Source organism: Leptodactylus fuscus, chromosome 7 (genome assembly GCF_031893055.1).
Source record: "Leptodactylus fuscus isolate aLepFus1 chromosome 7, aLepFus1.hap2, whole genome shotgun sequence".
Lineage (NCBI taxonomy): Eukaryota > Metazoa > Chordata > Amphibia > Anura > Leptodactylidae > Leptodactylus > Leptodactylus fuscus.
The window spans coordinates 36,543,722-36,562,337 of NC_134271.1; the positions used below are offsets into that span (position 1 = coordinate 36,543,722).

The 18,616-nt window shown below is 42.7% G+C and overlaps 1 protein-coding gene across 1 annotated transcript; it reads right to left on the reverse strand.

The window, feature by feature from the left end:
• Positions 1–1,671: 1,671 nt before the first annotated feature.
• LOC142212594 (chymotrypsin B-like) lies at positions 1,672–16,117 on the reverse strand. The gene is made up of 7 exons (XM_075280558.1): positions 16,066–16,117; positions 15,739–15,842; positions 14,838–14,917; positions 12,255–12,333; positions 11,494–11,674; positions 3,289–3,422; positions 1,672–1,833 (listed from the first exon to the last, which is right to left on the reverse strand). Exons 1-7 carry the CDS (start codon positions 16,115–16,117, stop codon positions 1,672–1,674), a joined length of 792 nt encoding a protein of 263 aa, XP_075136659.1.
• Positions 16,118–18,616: the final 2,499 nt, after the last annotated feature.

Genomic DNA, 18,616 nt, shown 5'->3' on the forward strand with positions numbered 1-18,616 from the left:
CTCTAAGCATATCTAGGATAATAAATTGCTCCAATTTTTTTTAAAATATACAGTATAATCACATATACTGTGTGTGCAAAAAATATACACTGGCTGTACATCAAGAAGATTACAATTTTGTGTTCTGAATTATTTGAGGTATATTTACATCTTATCTTAATGCCTGGAATATTTCACATGTACCATGCCATTTCATCTCTGAACATAATTTTAGGGTTAAAGGGATTGACCACTTTCCGACTAATATTAAGAGATAAATGTTATTGTTTGTATAATAAAAAGATATACAATTTTCCAATGTACTTTCTGTATCAATTCCTCATGGTTTTCTAGATTTCGGCTTGCTGTCATTCATTCTGTTACTTCTAGTGGATAAAACTCTGACCATGGTCATGTGATTTACGACCCATGGTCATGTGATGAGCACACAGGTACGCAGCTCGTTACCATACTAATGTCTGATTACTGTGCTGTGACTATAACGAGCTGTACACCTATGTGTTCATCACATGACCATGGACCGTATATCACATGACCATAGTCAGAATTTCATCCTCTAGAGGTAAGCAGAATGAATGACAGAAGGCAGAGATCTAGAAAACTTTGAGGAATTGATACAAAAAGTGTGTTGGAAAATTGTACAACTTTTAATATACAAACAATGAAATTTGTCTCTTAATATTGGTCTGAAAGTGACCAACCCTTTTAAGTCCCTCAAAGTTTAGGCATAGAAAGAGATCAGATGCACCCTATTAAATCGGGAGGTTATAGAATCCTCCAGGGTTTAAATATTAATCTGCATTATTAGAATTTGCCTCTGTCAGCTACTTATTCAGAATTAAACTGATAAAATAATCTTGTTTAATTTTGCATATTGCTTCAATAGTCTAATAGTCACCTGTAAATATAATACGTATACGATGATTGGATGACTGTATAAGATATTAGAGCATTACATGACATTACCACTGGTTTTAATCTGTGTACATATTTGATTTTCCTATATCACTCCAGTCAGAATAACCTACTTAGGCTAGGTTTACATGTGCCCCGGGTTCTCCATCGTTTGGGTGCGCCAGGGAACCTGCAGGATTCCAGGGAGCAGGCTGCTAAAACAGATGTTACCCGTTGACAACGGCAGACCCCATTGACTGTAATGGTGGCTGTCGGGTGGCCACCATCTTCATGTGAAAGTGGCGGAGAGAAAAGTCCTCCTTACAGGACTTTTCTTTCCACCAAGACTCCGCCACAGATGTGCATTTAGCCTAATCCATGATTGATGTGATCACAACTAACAGGCCATGCCATGACTAAAGACACAAATTGTGTATGAAATACATAGGTATTATTCTGTTTAAGCCCCTTTCATCATGGATCTTAATATGAGATAGATAAATAAATACTTTTGGATTTTACTCTGTATTATACCCGGTTGCTGGCCAGATTATTTTTCTTCAAGTACAATAATAGTGTATCTGCAGTCACATATATCTCCCAAAACATTGAAATATCTGTCTCTACTGTCTAATCATAAGAGTGATATCGTCTGTCTATTGGATGACTACTGAAAAGTACTGAGAGTAACATTTTGAAAAAGAATGATGAAAAATAATCCTGAAATGCAAACAAAAGTATTTTATTTTTTTTAAGAAATGATTGAGTTTTGTTCCTTTAGTTGGAAGCAACAGTCTGATCCACCCAACTACGAAGCTCAGTGACACGGGCATAGACAGCTGGAGTAGATGTTGAGCATGTGCTGCTTCCCCAGGACACAATACCAACCAGTGTCCAAGCACCATTTCTTTGGCACACAAGGGGTCCACCAGAATCACCCTGTAAAGGAAAAAATATAATAGTAATATAAAAAATATAAACATAATAAAATAGACCTTTTAAAAAAAAAAAAAAAAATATATATATATATATATATATATATATATATATATATATATATATACACTCACCGGCCACTTTATTAGGTACACCTGTCCAACTGCTCGTTAACACTTAATTTCTAATCAGCCAATCACATGGCGGCAACTCAGTGCATTTAGGCATGTAGACATGGTCAAGACAATCTCCTGCAGTTCAAACCGAGCATCAGTATGGGGAAGAAAGGTGATTTGAGTGCCTTTGAACGTGGCATGGTTGTTGGTGCCAGAAGGGCTGGTCTGAGTATTTCAGAAACTGCTGAGCTACTGGGATTTTCACGCACAACCATCTCTAGGGTTTACAGAGAATGGTCCGAAAAAGAAAAAACATCCAGTGAGCGGCAGTTCTGTGGGCGGAAATGCGTTGTTGATGCCAGAGGTCAGAGGAGAATGGCCAGACTGGTTCGAGCTGATAGAAAGGCAACAGTGACTCAAATAGCCACCCGTTACAACCAAGGTAGCCAGAAGAGCATCTCTGAACGCACAGTACGTCGAACTTTGAGGCAGATGGGCTACAGCAGCAGAAGACCACACCGGGTGCCACTCCTTTCAGCTAAGAACAGGAAACTGAGGCTACAATTTGCACAAGCTCATCGAAATTGGACAATTGAAGATTGGAAAAACGTTGCCTGGTCTGATGAGTCTCGATTTCTGCTGCGACATTCGGATGGTAGGGTCAGAATTTGGCGTCAACAACATGAAAGCATGGATCCATCCTGCCTTGTATCAACGGTTCAGGCTGGTGGTGGTGGTGTCATGGTGTGGGGAATATTTTCTTGGCACTCTTTGGGCCCCTTGGTACCAATTGAGCATCGTTGCAACGCCAAAGCCTACCTGAGTATTGTTGCTGACCATGTCCATCCCTTTATGACCACAATGTACCCAACATCTGATGGCTACTTTCAGCAGGATAATGCGCCATGTCATAACGCTGGAATCATCTCAGACTGGTTTCTTGAACATGACAATGAGTTCACTGTACTCCAATGGCCTCCACAGTCACCAGATCTCAATCCAATAGAGCATCTTTGGGATGTGGTGGAACGGGAGATTCGCATCATGGATGTGCAGCCGACAAATCTGCGGCAACTGTGTGATGCCATCATGTCAATATGGACCAAAATCTCTGAGGAATGCTTCCAGCACCTTGTTGAATCTATGCCACGAAGAATTGAGGCAGTTCTGAAGGCAAAAGGGGGTCCAACCCGTTACTAGCATGGTGTACCTAATAAAGTGGCCGGTGAGTGTATATATATATATATATATATATATATATATATATATATATATATATACATACACATACATATATATATTTGTATACATATATATAATTTGTTGATCTGATAATACAAACCATGCAGGAAGATGATCCAGCAGCTCCAGCGCAGACCATGAGGTCACTGATGTTACTACCCCAGTAGTTCTTACATTGTGCATTAGACAATACGGGCACAGCAGTCTGCTGCAGTTTGCTGGGGGTGTTAAGTGCTGTGTAGAAAATAAAGTACTGAGTAAACAAGTAATAGTTTGTTTTGTCCTTTTGCTGTAAATATGAGCATACATTAATACCGTATTTTTCGGACTATAAGACACACTTTTTTTCCTCCAAATTTGGGGGGAAAAGAAGGGTGCGTCTTATAGTCCGAATGTGGCACCTGGCACCCACCGTAATAGAGAGGCGGATGCCGGCAAGGGATAGACGCCGGGGCCTGAGACATCGCTACGTTCCTCTGCCCTGAATGAAGCCAGCAGCGGGAGGAGTGATGCTATTTCGCTCCTCCATCCCCCCGCCGCTGGCTTCATGCAGGGCAGAGGAGCGCAGCGATGTCTCAGGCCCCGGCACCTGTGCCAGCGTCTATCCCTTGCCGGCATCCGCCTCTCTAGTACAGCGGATGCCGGGTCAGTATCGGTGGCCCCTTCTCCCCTTCTGGGGACCGGCCCCGTACCTGTGAAGTTGCAGGCCGGCTCCTGCGCGGCGATAACGCAAGAGCCGACCTGTTCGGGTGACAGCCGGTAGCCTAATGAGGCTCCCAGGCCTGTCACTGCTATATTAGTATTGCGGCTGGGTCTATGACCAGCCGTAATACTAATAGACAGATTGTCCCATAGACGGCAATACAGTTGCCGTCTATGGGACTTGCAATCAAGTGACCGCAGGTTCAAGCCCCCGGGGGGGAATAAAATAGTTAAAAAAAAAAAAAAAAAAAAAAAGCTTTAAAAATATATAATAAAAATATGAAATAAATAAAAGTTCTAAATCACCTCCTGTCCCTAGAATATATATAAAAGTAGAAAATCATATATCATAAACCACCGGGTTTTTTTTTTCAATACAAGGTGATCTAAGCAATAGATATTCCCCAAAATGGTATAACTAAAAAGTACTTCTGGCCCCGCAAAAAAAAAAAACACTCTATGCATCCCCGTACAGCTGCAGGGTCACCTGTCAATGTGGCCTTACAGTTGTTGCAAAACTACAACTCCCATATATTAAATATTTTACCATTTTTTGCTTCAAAATTTTTTATCCCTATTTTCCTCCTCTAAAACCTAGGTGCGTCTTATAGTCCGAAAACTACAGTACATTGAATTAACTGAAAATCTACTATGCAGCGGAGGTATTCGATCGAATATACTCGCTCATCTCTAATAAATAGATGTACTTATTAAATACTAAATATACTAAGTATACTAAATAAATATGTATACTGCATACGTGTGCACAGTTTTATAGACCATGCAGGGTCTGCTAAGAATGTTGTAATATGAATATGCAAGTGATATATGAAGGACAAGGGATAACTGTTGCTCTTTTGTCACTGTGTGGAAGGTAACTCCCTATATATCAGTGACCTATGATGTAAATATTAAACTTACAGCATTTCTATTCACTGTTTATTTTCACTGTGGATTTTACACTTTGCTATACATAGGGTGAAATCTAAGTCAAAACCATTACATACAATATCTGCAACAATCTGTGAACTATTTTCCATATTTTGAGAAAGGGAAACCCATTGTGGACATTCCCTACAAGCTCCTTACTATAGATTTTTTTAAAGTACAAGCATTTTTTTATTACTTATTTTGATGCATTTTGGTAGCTTTTCATGGTATTTTTATGATATACTAGAGGGAGGACCCGGCTTCGCACGGGTATATTACATTTTATGTTTGTGTAGTGGCCCCATAAGAATTGTCCAATTTTGCACTGGTGTATTTTGTATGTTGTGTGTGTGTCCATGAGCGTCATGTGATTATGTGTATCTCATTTTGGATGTCAGTGAAAAACCTGTGATCAGTTGTTATGGATACCTGGAGTAAAGCTGTATCTAATCCTTCCCCGTGTAGTACTGTGTTTAGATGCAAGTATCCAATCCTTGTTGGTGTGGTACTTTGTGCAGATGCACGTATCTAATCCTCCCCGTGTGATATTGTGTGAAGAGGCGCGTATCCAATCCTCCAGTAAGTGAAACTGTGTGCAGACGCGCGTATCTAATGACTCTGGCGTGTGGTACTGTGTGCAAATGAGCGTATCTAATACTCTGGCGTGTGGTACTGTGTGCTGAGACGCGTATCTACTTCTCTGGCATGTGGTACTGTGTGCAGAGGCCTGTATCTAATCCTCCAAAGTGTGGTACTGTGTTCAGATGCACGTATCTAATCCTCCCCTGTGTGGTATTGTGTGAAGAGGCGCGTATCTAATCCTACGGCGTGTGGAACTGTATGCAGACATGTGTATCTAATCCTATGGCGTGTACAACCGTGTGAAGATGCATGTATTTATTCCTCTGGCGTGTGGATCTGTAAGCAGACGCACGTATCTAATCCTATGGCATGTGGTACTGTGTGCAGACCTGCTTATCTAATCCTCTGGTGTGTGGAACTGTGTTCAGATGCACGTATCCAATCCTCTGGCCTGTGGTATTGTGTGCAGACGCATGTATCCAATCCCCCGGCGTATAGTACTGTGTGCAGACGCGCATATCTAATCCTTTGGCGTGTGAAACTGTGTGCAGACGCACGTATCTAATGCTACGGCATGTGGTACAGTGTGCAGACGTGTGTATCTAATCCTCCGGCGTATGGAACTGTGTGCTGATGTGCATATCCAATCCTTTGGCGTGTGGTACTGTGTGCATGTGCGCATATCTAATCCTTCCCCATGTGATACTGTGTGTAGAAATGCATGTCTAATCCTCTGGCGGTGGTACTATGTGAAGACATGCGTATCTAATCCTACAGCGTGTTGAACTGTGTGCAGATGTGCGTATCTAATCATCCCCCGTGTGGTACTTAGAGCAGACACACGTATCTAATCCTTCAGCATGTGTAACTGTGTGCAGACGCGCACATCTAACCCTCGGTCGTGTGGTAAGTGTGCAGATGCACACATCTAATCCTCCCCTGTGTGGTATTGTGTGAAAAGGCGCGTATCTAATCCTACGGCATGTGGTACTGTGTGCAGATGCGTGTATCTAATTCTATGGCGTATACAACTGTGTGAAGACACGTGTATCTAATCCTCCCCTTTGTGGTATTGTGTGAAGAGGCGCGTATCTAATCCTACGGCGTGTGGAACTGTGTGTAGATGCACGTATCCAATCCCCCGACATGTGGTACTGTGTGCAGACACGCGTATCTAATCCTATGGCATGTGGTACTGTGTGTAGACGCGTGTATCTAATCCTCCCCCGTGTGGTACTGTGTGCAAATGCGCGTATCTAATACTCTGGCGTGTGGTACTGTGTGCTGAGACGCGTATCTACTTCTCTGGCATGTGGTACTGTGTGCAGAGGCCTGTATCTAATCCTCCAAAGTGTGGTACTGTGTTCAGATGCACATATCTAATCCTCCCCTGTGTGGTATTGTGTGAAGAGGTGCGTATTTAATCCTACGGCGTGTGGAACTGTATGCAGACATGTGTATCTAATCCTATGGCGTGTACAACTGTGTGAAGATGCATGTATTTATTCCTCTGGCATGTGGATCTGTAAGCAGACGCACGTATCTAATCCTATGGCATGTGGTACTGTGTGCAGACCTGCTTATCTAATCCTCTGGTGTGTGGAACTGTGTTCAGATGCACGTATCCAATCCTCTGGCCTGTGGTATTGTGTGCAGACGCATGTATCCAATCCCCCGGCGTATAGTACTGTGTGCAGACGCGCATATCTAATCCTTTGGCGTGTGAAACTGTGTGCAGACGCACGTATCTAATACTACGGCATGTGGTACAGTGTGCAGACGTGTGTATCTAATCCTCCGGCGTATGGAACTGTGTGCTGATGTGCATATCCAATCCTTTGGCGTGTGGTACTGTGTGCATGTGCGCATATCTAATCCTTCCCCATGTGATACTGTGTGTAGAAACGCGTATCTAATCCTCTGGCGGTGGTACTATGTGAAGACATGCGTATCTAATCCTACAGCGTGTTGAACTGTGTGCAGATGTGCGTATCTAATCATCCCCCGTGTGGTACTTAGAGCAGACACACGTATCTAATCCTTCAGCATGTGTAACTGTGTGCAGACGCGCACATCTAACCCTCGGTCGTGTGGTACTGTGTGCAGATGCACGCATCTAATCCTCCCCTGTGTGGTATTGTGTGAAAAGGCGCGTATCTAATCCTACGGCATGTGGTACTGTGTGCAGACGCGTGTATCTAATCCTATGGCGTATACAACTGTGTGAAGACACGTGTATCTAATCCTCCCCTTTGTGGTATTGTGTAAAGAGGCGCGTATCTAATCCTACGGCGTGTGGAACTGTGTGTAGACGCACGTATCCAATCCCCCGACATGTGGTACTGTGTGCAGACACGCGTATCTAATCCTATGGCATGTGGTACTGTGTGTAGACGCGCGTATCTAATCCTCCCCCGTGTGGTACTGTGTGCAGACGTGCGTATCTAATCCTCCCCCGTGTGATACTGTGTGCTGAGACGTGTATCTAATTCTCTGGCTTGTGGTACTGTGTGCTGAAGCATGTATCTAATCCTCCAAAGTGTGGTACTGTGTGCAGACACACGTATCTAATCCTCACTTGTGTGGTATTGTGTGAAGAGGCACGTATCTAATCCTTCGGCGTGTGGAACTATGTGTAGATGCGCGTATCTAATCCTACTGCATGTGGTACTGTGTGCAGACGCGTGTATCTAATCCTATGGCGTGTACAACTATGTACAGACGCGCGTATCTAATCCTCTGGAGTGTGGAACTGTGTGTAGACGCCTGTATCTAATCCTTCGGCATGTGGAACCGTGTGCAAATGCACATATCAAATCCTTCAGTGTGTGGAACTGTGTGCAGAATTGCGTATTTAATCCTCTGGTGTGTGGGACTGTGTGCAGACCCATGTATCTAATCCTCTGGCGTGTGATACTGTGTGCTGATCTGTGTATCTAATCCTCTGATGTGTGTATCTCAGTTTGGATATCAGTGTTGTATTGTGCATGTGGAGAGACCGTGTGTATTGCAGTTGGAATATGAGTGAAAGTCTTGCAGGTTTGTATTGGCTAAGGGGGGGGCATTGTGTTTGGAATGCTGTATCTCAGCAACGGTACGTCCGAGTGAGTTGGAGTCTCGTCTTAAACCTTCCCGGGTACCTGAAGTATCTCTGTACCAAATTTGGTGAAGATCGGTCCAGTCGTTTGGTTCGCATTAGAGAACAGACGGACAGACACACAGACAGACAGAAATTCATTTTTATAATATAGGGAGATTAGCAATGGTATTTTTTCCCACATTTATAATAAACTAGAGGGAGGACCCGGCTTCGCACGGGTATATTACATTTTATGTTTGTGTAGTGGCCCCATAAGAATTGTCCAGTTTTGCACTGATGTATTTTGTATGTTGTTTGTGTGTATGTCCATAAGCGTCATGTGATTATGTGTATCTCATTTTGGATGTCAGTGAAAAACCTGTGATCAGTTGTTATGGATACCTGGAGTAAAGCTGTATCTAATCCTTCCCCGTGTAGTACTGTGTTTAGATGCAAGTATCCAATCCTTGTTGGTGTGGTACTTTGTGCAGATGCACATATCTAATCCTCCCCGTGTGGTATTGTGTGAAGAGGCGCGTATCTAATCCTCCAGTAAGTGAAACTGTGTGCAGACGTGCATATCTAATGACTCTGGCTTGCGGTACTGTGTGCAGATGCACGTATCTAATACTCTGGCGTGTGGTACTGTGTGCAGATGCACGTATCTAATCCTCCCCTGTGCGGTATTGTGTGAAGAGGTGCGTATCTAATCCTACGGCATGTGGAACTGTGTGTAGACGTGGGTATCTAATCCTACGGCATGTGGTACTGTGTGCAGACGTGCGTATCTAATCCTACGGCGTGTACAACTGTGTGCAGACGCGCGTATCTAATCCTCTGGAATGTGGAACTGTGTGTAGACGCGTGTATCTAATCCTACGGCATGTGGTACTCTGTGCAGACGCGTGTATCTAATCCTATGGCGTGTACAAATGTGTGCAAATGCACGTATCTAATCCTCTGGAGTGTGGAACTGTGTGTAGATGCCTGTATCTAATCCTTCGTCGTGTGGAACCGTGTGAAGACGCACGTATCAAATCCTTCAGTGTGTGGAACTGTGTGCAGAAATGCGTATTTAATCCTCTGGTGTGTGGGACTGTGTGGAGACCCATGTATCTAATCCTCTGGCGTGTGATACTGTGTGCTGATCTGTGTATCTAATCCTCTGGAGTGTGGAACTGTGTGTAGATGCTTGTATCTAATCCTTCGGCATGTGGTACTGTGTGTAGACGCGCGTATCTAATCCTATGGCATGTGGTACTGTGTGCAGACGCGTGTATCTAATCCTATGGCGTGTACAACTGTGTGAAGACACGTGTATCTAATCCTCCCCAGTATGGTATTGTGTGAAGAGGCGCGTATCTAATCCTACGTCGTGTGGAACTGTGTGTAGACGCGTGTATCCAATCCCCCGGCATGTGGTACTGTGTGCAGATGCGCATATCTAATCCTATGGCATGTGGTACTGTGTGTAGACGCGTGTATCTAATCCTCCCCTGTGTGGTACTGTGTGCAGACGTGCATATCTAATCCTCCCCCGTGTGATACTGTGTGCTGAGACGTGTATCTAATTCTCTGGCTTGTGGTACTGTGTGCAGAGGCATGTATCTAATCCTCCAAAGTGTGGTACTGTGTGCACACACGTATCTAATCCTCCCCTGTGTGGTATTGTGTGAAGAGGCGCGTATCTAATCCTTTGGCGTGTGGAACTATGTGTAGACGCGCGTATCTAATCCTACTGCATGTGGTACTGTGTGCAGACGCGTGTATCTAATCCTATGGCATGTACAACTGTGTGCAGACGTGCGTATCTAATCCTCTGGAATGTGGAACTGTGTGCAGACGCGCATATCTAATCCTCTGGAATGTGGAACTGTGTGCAGACGCGTGTATCTAGTCCTATGGCATGTGGTACTGTGTGTAGACGCGTGTATCTAATCCTATGGCATGTACAACTGTGTGAAGACACGTGTATCTAATCCTCCCCTGTGTGGTATTGTGTGAAGAGGCGCGTATCTAATCCTACGGCGTGTGGAACTGTGTGTAGACGCGTGTATCAAATCCCCCGGCATGTGGTACTGTGTGCAGATGCGCATATCTAATCCTATGGCATGTGGTACTGTGTGTAGACGCGCGTATCTAATCCTCCCCCGTATGGTACTGTGTGCAGACGTGCATATCTAATCCTCCCCCGTGTGATACTGTGTGCTGAGACGCGTATCTAATTCTCTGGCTTGTGGTACTGTGTGCAGAGGCATGTATCTAATCCTCCAAAGTGTGGTACTGTGTGCACACACACGTATCTAATCCTCCCTTGTGTGGTATTGTGTGAAGAGGCGCGTATCTAATCCTTTGGCGTGTGGAACTATGTGTAGACGCGCATATCTAATCCTCTGGAATGTGGAACTGTGTGCAGACGCGTGTATCTAATCCTATGGCGTGTACAAATGTGTGCAGACGCACGTATCTAATCCTCTGGAGTGTGGAACTGTGTGTAGACGCCTGTATCTAATCCTTCGGCATGTGAAACCGTGTGCAGATGCACGTATCAAATCCTTCAGTGTGAGGAACTGTGTGCAGAAATGCGTATTTATTCCTCTGGTGTGTGGGACTGTGTGCAGACCAGTGTATCTAATCCTCTGGCGTGTGATACTGTGTGCTGATCTGTGTATCTAATCCTCTGATACGTGTATCTCAGTTTGGATATCAGTGTTGTATTGTGCATGTGGAGTGACTGTGTGTATTGCAGTTGGAATATGAGTGAAAGACTTGCAGGTTTGTATTGGCTAAGGGGGGGGGGGCACTGTGTTTGGAATGCTGTATCTCAGCAACGGTATGTCCAAGCGAGTTGGAGTCTCGTCTTAAACCTTCCCGGATACCTGAAGTATCTCTGTACCAAATTTGGTGAAGATCGGTCCAGTCGTTTGGTTCGCATTAGAGTACAGACAGACGGACAGACAGACAGACAGACAGACAAGAATTCATTTTTATAAGATAGGGAGATTCACTCACCGGACCATCTTGTCTTTCCCCATCCACTTGTAACACAGATGCGGCCATCATCATATACTTCACCGTGGTGAGCTAAGCACACTGGGGATACAGTGCTGCCAAGAACAGCTGGAATGGCGAGTTTTATCAAAGCAATGTCATTATTGATGGCATTAGGATCCCAATTTGGGTGAGTAAAAACCTTAAAAAAAGAGAACATTTATTTAAAATTCCTGTATTTTTTCTACTGATTACTTAAAACAGTGACAAATTGTTATATTTTACTGAGTCCCAATACCCTAGTCTATCAGATTTGACAAGACGAATAGTGCTACATGTAGCCCTTTATTTCCCATCAAAATTATACATATCACAATATAAACCAACAGACCTGATTGGAAGTCAGTGGGGTCTTTTGGGCTGTAGTGTTATCTGGGCTGCCCAGAGGTAAGTGTACTTGCTTATTAAAATCATTATAATTTTTATTGAGGAAAACTCCAGTTTAGAGCCATAGAAACTTTGCTGTTTGCTGTGTGGGTATATACTCCTGGCTGAAGGAGCTAAAAGGGCCCTAGTTTGGGCAGCAGTCTACGGAGAAAACCTCAGAACACTAACAATCAGAAGCAAGGACTAGCAAGGATCTAATACTGGAAGAAAAAAATGTAGGTTGGCAACACTACAAGTAATATTGGCATGTGGTTATATAGTGGGCCCCCAGAGTGAATGTAACTAGTGGGTCCTAAGCACCCCAGTCCAATACTGAAAATAGAATGAAAACGTACCCGTCCAACTGCCAGAGATTGGATTGATTCAGCAGATGAACTTCTGTCATGTTCTCCAAGGACAACACGGTGACTTGTACTACAGATAACACCAAAACACATCATGTAACTAACTTGTCAAATAATTGTATTATATTATAACAAATAAACTTTATAAGGGAATTTCACATGTGATATTGTCCAGTTCAGATGTTATAAGTTATACCCCACAGTAAGGCACCCAATTTCCTTCTTATCTAGCTAGATATTTCCATCACTGGAGTACTTTGACATAAAGCTTGCCCTAATGCACCCTTAATATTATAAGAACTAGTGAGGGGGGGGGAGGCAGGAAAGCTAAATGAAACTTATTGATGTAATTTTATCACATTTCTGTAACATGACATACATTTACTAAGACTAAGGTACACACGGTACCGAAACGCGTCAGTTCCAGCGCTCCTCTACGCTTTATGTGAGTCATACTATGCTATGTGTGTCATGTGTGTCGTTTTTGGAAGCACTAAAAAAAATTTTTGTACATGTTTTTTTTAAAAAAAAACAATCTGTAAAGAATAAAGCAATGCCGATTTTTATATAACTGAAGATTGCTGGTTTTCCTTGGAAGAAATTCCTTTTAAGATACATTTACATACATCTGTATACATTTATACCCAACGGATATGTTACAAAAGTTTATATCACTAATACTTTATATTTACTCAGTACTGTATATCTGAGTTGTTTTTGCAGCATGTGCCTGGATTCTTGCATTTTCAGTAGAGTTGAATTCTATATGACTAATTACTTACATATCCAGCCTTACACACAGAACTATAAGAAGAAGGTAGCTGCTGGCAAGCTAAGTACTGTTAGGGTAAGTTCACTGAAGAGTTCACTTTCTGACGCCGGCTTTTTCACAAGGCTAGCTCCTGATTAGGCCAGGACGAATGAACCTAATTAGGAGGGAGTCTCAAGCTGCAGAAGTTGCTGCCGACTCAGCCGCGGAATCCGTGTAGGGTATGTTGCATTTTTTACCGCTAGGTGAAAAAAATCACTAGTGGAAAAAAACTGTGAGTGACTCCCATTGTAATAAATGGGAGGCATTTTTGCAGGCAAATTTTGAGGCATATTCCACATCAAAATCCGCCTGCAAACAACTCCTTGTGAATATATCCTGAGCCTGTTATCTACAATCATAGTAGTGTTAAAAGAGAGCAGCAGCAATTATTTGAGTGTCTTTTCTAGCAGCCTTTTCCTCATTTTCTCTTCTTCATAAACTAATATGTAAAAAAATAGGGAAAAAAAATTTTGAAGCAAAAAATGGTAAAATATTTAATATATGGGAGTTGTAGTTTTGCAACAGCTGCAAGGCCACATTGACAGGTGACCCTGCAGCTGTACGGGGACGCATAGAGTGTGTTTTTTTTGCGGGGCCAGAAGTACTTTTTAGTTATACCATTTTGGGGAATATCTATTGCTTAGATCACCTTGTATTGAAAAAAAAAACGGTGGTTTATGACATATGATTTTCTACTTTTATATATATATTCTAGGGACAGGAAGTGATTTAGAACTTTTATTTATTTCATATTTTTATTATATATTTTTAAAGCTTTTTTTTTTTTTTACTATTTTATTCCCCCCCGGGGGCTTGAGCCTGCGGTCACTTGATTGCAAGTCCCATAGACGGCAATACAACTGTATTGCCGTCTATGGGACATTCTGTCTATTAGTATTACGGCTGGTCATAGACCCAGCCGCAATACTAATATAGCAGTGACAGGCCTGGGAGCCTCATTAGGCTCCCGGCTGTCACCCGAACAGGTCGGCTCCTGCGATATCGCCGCGCAGGAGCTGGCCTGCAACTTCACAGGTACGAGTGTCCTATAAGTTGGCACCATGCTTCTCTTACAGGCGAATCTTCCGCATGTTCTTGGGAATCTTCATATGTCGGTGTAGTGACTGTGCTCTCTGTTTGCTGAGACTGACAGTGAGTTTACAAACTGCAAATCCTGCCAATTAATGTCGCAACGTACCGGGAGGGTAAACAGTGCCCGGGAGCCTCTCAACCCGGACCCGGGGGAGAAGGGGCCACCGATACTGACCCGGCATCCACTGTACTAGAGAGGCGGATGCCGGTGAGGGATAGACGCCAGCACAGGTGCCGGGGCCTGAGACATCGCTGTGCTCCTCTGCCCTGCATGAAGCCAGCGGCGGGGGGACAGAGGAGCGGAATAGCATCACTCCTCCCGCCGCTGGCTTCATGTAGGGCAGAGGAGCGCAGCGATGTCTCAGGACCCAGCGTCTATCCCTTGCCGGCATTCGCCTCTCTATTACGGCGGGTGCAGGCGCCACATTCAGACTATAAGACGCACCCTTCTTTTCCCCCCAAATTTGGGGGAAAAAAAGTGCGTATTATAGTCCGAAAAATACGGTATGTCTTTGGGCAACATTATGTGTGGTTGGATAAAATTAATAAGATTATATTTTGATCTTATAGATCACCTTCTCAAAGGTTTTTGAGCTAGTGGTATTTGTGACCTACACATTAAATAACAAGATATAATAAGTTAAAACTTATTTTCGAAGTAATATACTTACGAAACACTGCAGTGAGCTGCTGTTACCACCCAGCTGCTGCTAATAAGGGAGCCACCACAAAAATGCCATCCACTGGGCTCCTGTAACATATAAAGCAAAAATATAGGAACTGTTACAGGTTATTTCTCTATCCAGTGAACATATTCAACCAAGCATGCATATACACTCAACAGGGAGTCCGTATTACTTAAGTGTTTAGACAGGTGTGTGTGTGGGGGGGGGGGGGGGCAAAAGGACCCAGGCCCACCATGGCTAAATTGTCTATTAGACTGTACTAACTATACTGAGTAGCAATTATAAAAAAAGAAAGAAAATAATAATAATAGAGTTAAAATAAAAAAGTATTTTATTTTGCAAACATGTTGAAAAAAGACACAGATATGGTATTACCATAATCATAAAAAACATAGTTAACTGTAATTTTATAGATTGTCAAGTTGAACAGTGTATAAAAGTCAAAAAAAGTCAAAGTCAAAATTTCCCAGAAACTCTAATTTATCTTGCAAAACAACCAAGCTCCCCTTCAGCTACATGGATGGAAAATTTTAAAATTATGGCTCTTTGGAAGTGACATCCCCAAAATGATTTGTTTCCATAAAATATGCTTTTATTTAGCAGAATAATACAGTCGGGAAGAGACACTAAATTCCAAATATCAAAATCCATTGCAGAAATGCAGCTTTTGATATTGCAGATTTTGCTGTGGGGTTTTTTTTTGTTTGTTTTTTTTTTTAAGCCAAAGCCAGGTGTGGATTGATCAAAAGGGAGAAATATATGAGCTTCCTATATATTTCCCATTCCTTGGCTTTGGTTCAAAAAAACCTGAAAATCTACAAAAAAAAAAAAAAAAAAAAAAACTGCATTTCTGCAATGTGGGGCATTTGCTTTAACTTGTTGTTACCTGAAGAGAGACTTGCCAGGGCCAAGATCCAGGAACTGCCTCTTCACCATTGACTATTCTGGCATAACCAGTGACAACTGGGGTGATAGTGGGAATTCCGCAGCCTGATAAGTATAAGAAAATTTAAATTATAAAATCATTCAAATATGTTTATTTTCTAACACTTCAAACATTTCAACCGTAGATTTCTTTTTATCAGCTTCATGTTTACGCTAATAAATATAAAATCTGCATTGTTTTAGTGTTTACTGATGATACAAAAAGAAAGATACATTTATTATATTCTAGTCATACAATCACTAGCTGAAAAATAACAGTTGAATTTACCATAAGCTGCGCTGGCCAAAGCCAAACAGGAGACAAGCAGAAGGAAACCCATAGTGACGACAAGATTTTCTCCAAAACATAAGCTGTAATATATATATTTGCTTATCAATTGGTTAAAATTTACATGGAAACGTGAACAAATAGTTTGAATTCACACAACCTTCAATGTTCTAACATTGACCTTTATATATTAGCTCGTTCTACATTTGACATCTGCTAGGCTACAACTAAAACACACTGGGACTATTATCAGGAGTTTCCATGTAGCAACTGTGAAGTTGCATATGGAAATGTAGATTCTAACTTCTATTTACAAATAGGGACATGTTTGCCATTCTAACCTTGCAAAATATTGGGCTAACTCCATATTTAGAAAGCCCCACACCACTATTCCCATCATACCAGTATGTGAAGATCTCAAAAATGAGCAGGTGCTTAAGAGAGGTACTAAGCTCAACTTTTCTATTCAAGCTCGGACTGGTCAAATCACCAGGTTAACCCTGTGTCACTGCTGCTTTTTTAACAGCCCCTATTAACTTACAGAAGTCTGCGCACTGCAGCCTTGCATTTCTTCTTCAAACCTTCAGGGGGCCTTCTGTGGGGCATATTACATCATTGTGTCGCAATTTGGTGTGAGGTGCACAGGGCATATTGAAGGATGAAGTGGGAAGCAGGGCAGGCTGTGGGCAGGAGCTGGGATTGATAAGTGAAGGATGCAGTCGGTTGTCTCCAGTTCTGCCAATCCAGTTGTTAAAAATACAACTGAATTGCAGAATTGGGGAGAAATGTGCATATACATGGTTCTGCTTCTGATAGAGCAGGAAGCCACATGCTATCTGGTCTACCACTCTTCAACTTGACACATTAAGCCTGTAGCCTACAAGTTGTGCGGCATAAGTAGTAAGTACTTACCTGTCTGCTGCCCAGTCCCTGCTCCACACCATACTGTATGGAGACCAGTGATGTGGCCATTGTATGAGGGACCCGTGATGGGACCATTATATTTTATGGTGGAAATAATGGGGGCCAATATCCTGTGGGATGGACAGTACAGTGTGCGGGGTATTAGGAGGGCACTTTAACCTCTTCCCGCCGATGGCATTTTTTGATTTTCGTTTTTCGTTTTTGACTCCCCTCCTTCTAAACCCCATAACTTTTTTATTTCTTCGCTCCCAGAGTCATATGAGGTCTTAATTTTTGCAGGACAATTTTTTCTTCATGATGCCACCATTAATTATTCTATATAATGTACTGGGAAGCAGGAAAAAAATTCAGAATGGGGTGGATTTGAAGAAAAAATGCATTTCTGCGACTTTCTTACGGGCTTTGGTTTTACGGCGTTCACTGTGCAGCCAAAATGACATGTCCCCTATATTCTGTGTTTCGGTACGGTTCCAGGGATACCAAATTTATATGATTTTATTTACATTTTGACCCCTAAAAAAAATTCCAAAACGGTGTTAAAAAATGTTTTTTCTAAAAGTCGCCATATTCTGACGGCCGTAACTTTTTTATACATAGGTGTACGGGGATGCATAGGGCGTTTTTTTTTTGCGGGGCCGGGTGTACTTTTTAGTTCTACCATTTTCGAGACATGTTATTGCTTTGATCACTTTTTATTCAAATTTTTATCAGAATTAAAACAGTGAAAAAACGGCGGTTATGCACTTTTGACTATTTTTCCTGCTACGGCGTTTACCGAACAGGAAAAATATTTTTATAGATTTGTAGAGCGGGCGATTTCGGACGCGGGGATACCTAACATGTATATGTTTCACAGTTTTTAACTACTTTTATATTTGTTCTAGGAAAAGGGGGGTGATTTGAACTTTTAATACTTTTTATATTTTTTTATATTTTTTTTTTTACTTTTTTTTTTTTTTTGCATTTATTAGACCCCCTAGGGGTGTTGAACCCCAGGGGGTCTGATCACTAATGCAATGCATTACAATGCTAATGCATTGCAATGCATTGCAAAAAATCATCATCTCTTTTGCAGGCTGTATACACCAGCCTGCAAAAGAGAGAATTTGCAGACCGGCTGGGAGCCTTTAACAAGGCTCCCAGCTGTCATGGCAACATGACGTCGGCCCTGGAGCATGCTCCAGGAGCCGGCGATCCCTGCCAAAATGGCGGCGCCCATGCGCCGCCGGGAAAATGGCGCCTCCGGCTCCTTTGACAGCAGCGCCGGAGGGGTTAATGCCTCCGATCGGTCCGGGGACCGATCGGAGGCATTAGAGTCGGTTGTCTACTGCTTAAAGCAGTAGACACCCGGCGGCTATGACGGCCGCCCGGCTCCCGGGCGGTCGCCATAGTTACAGACCCGACACACGCCGTACTATTACGGCGCATGTTGGGAAGGGGTTAAAGAGGGATATCCATGAACTGAAGTGACCCCTGTGGTGGCCAGGAAAATGAAAAAATATGAAAAATACTCATGTGTTCCCACTGTCCCATTCTGTGTTTGGTCTTGCTGTCTTGCTGCTGTATTAACCCCTGTGGCACCTCAGTTAAAACTGTCTGAGGCGCCATTTTACTGGTGGCGTGTGGG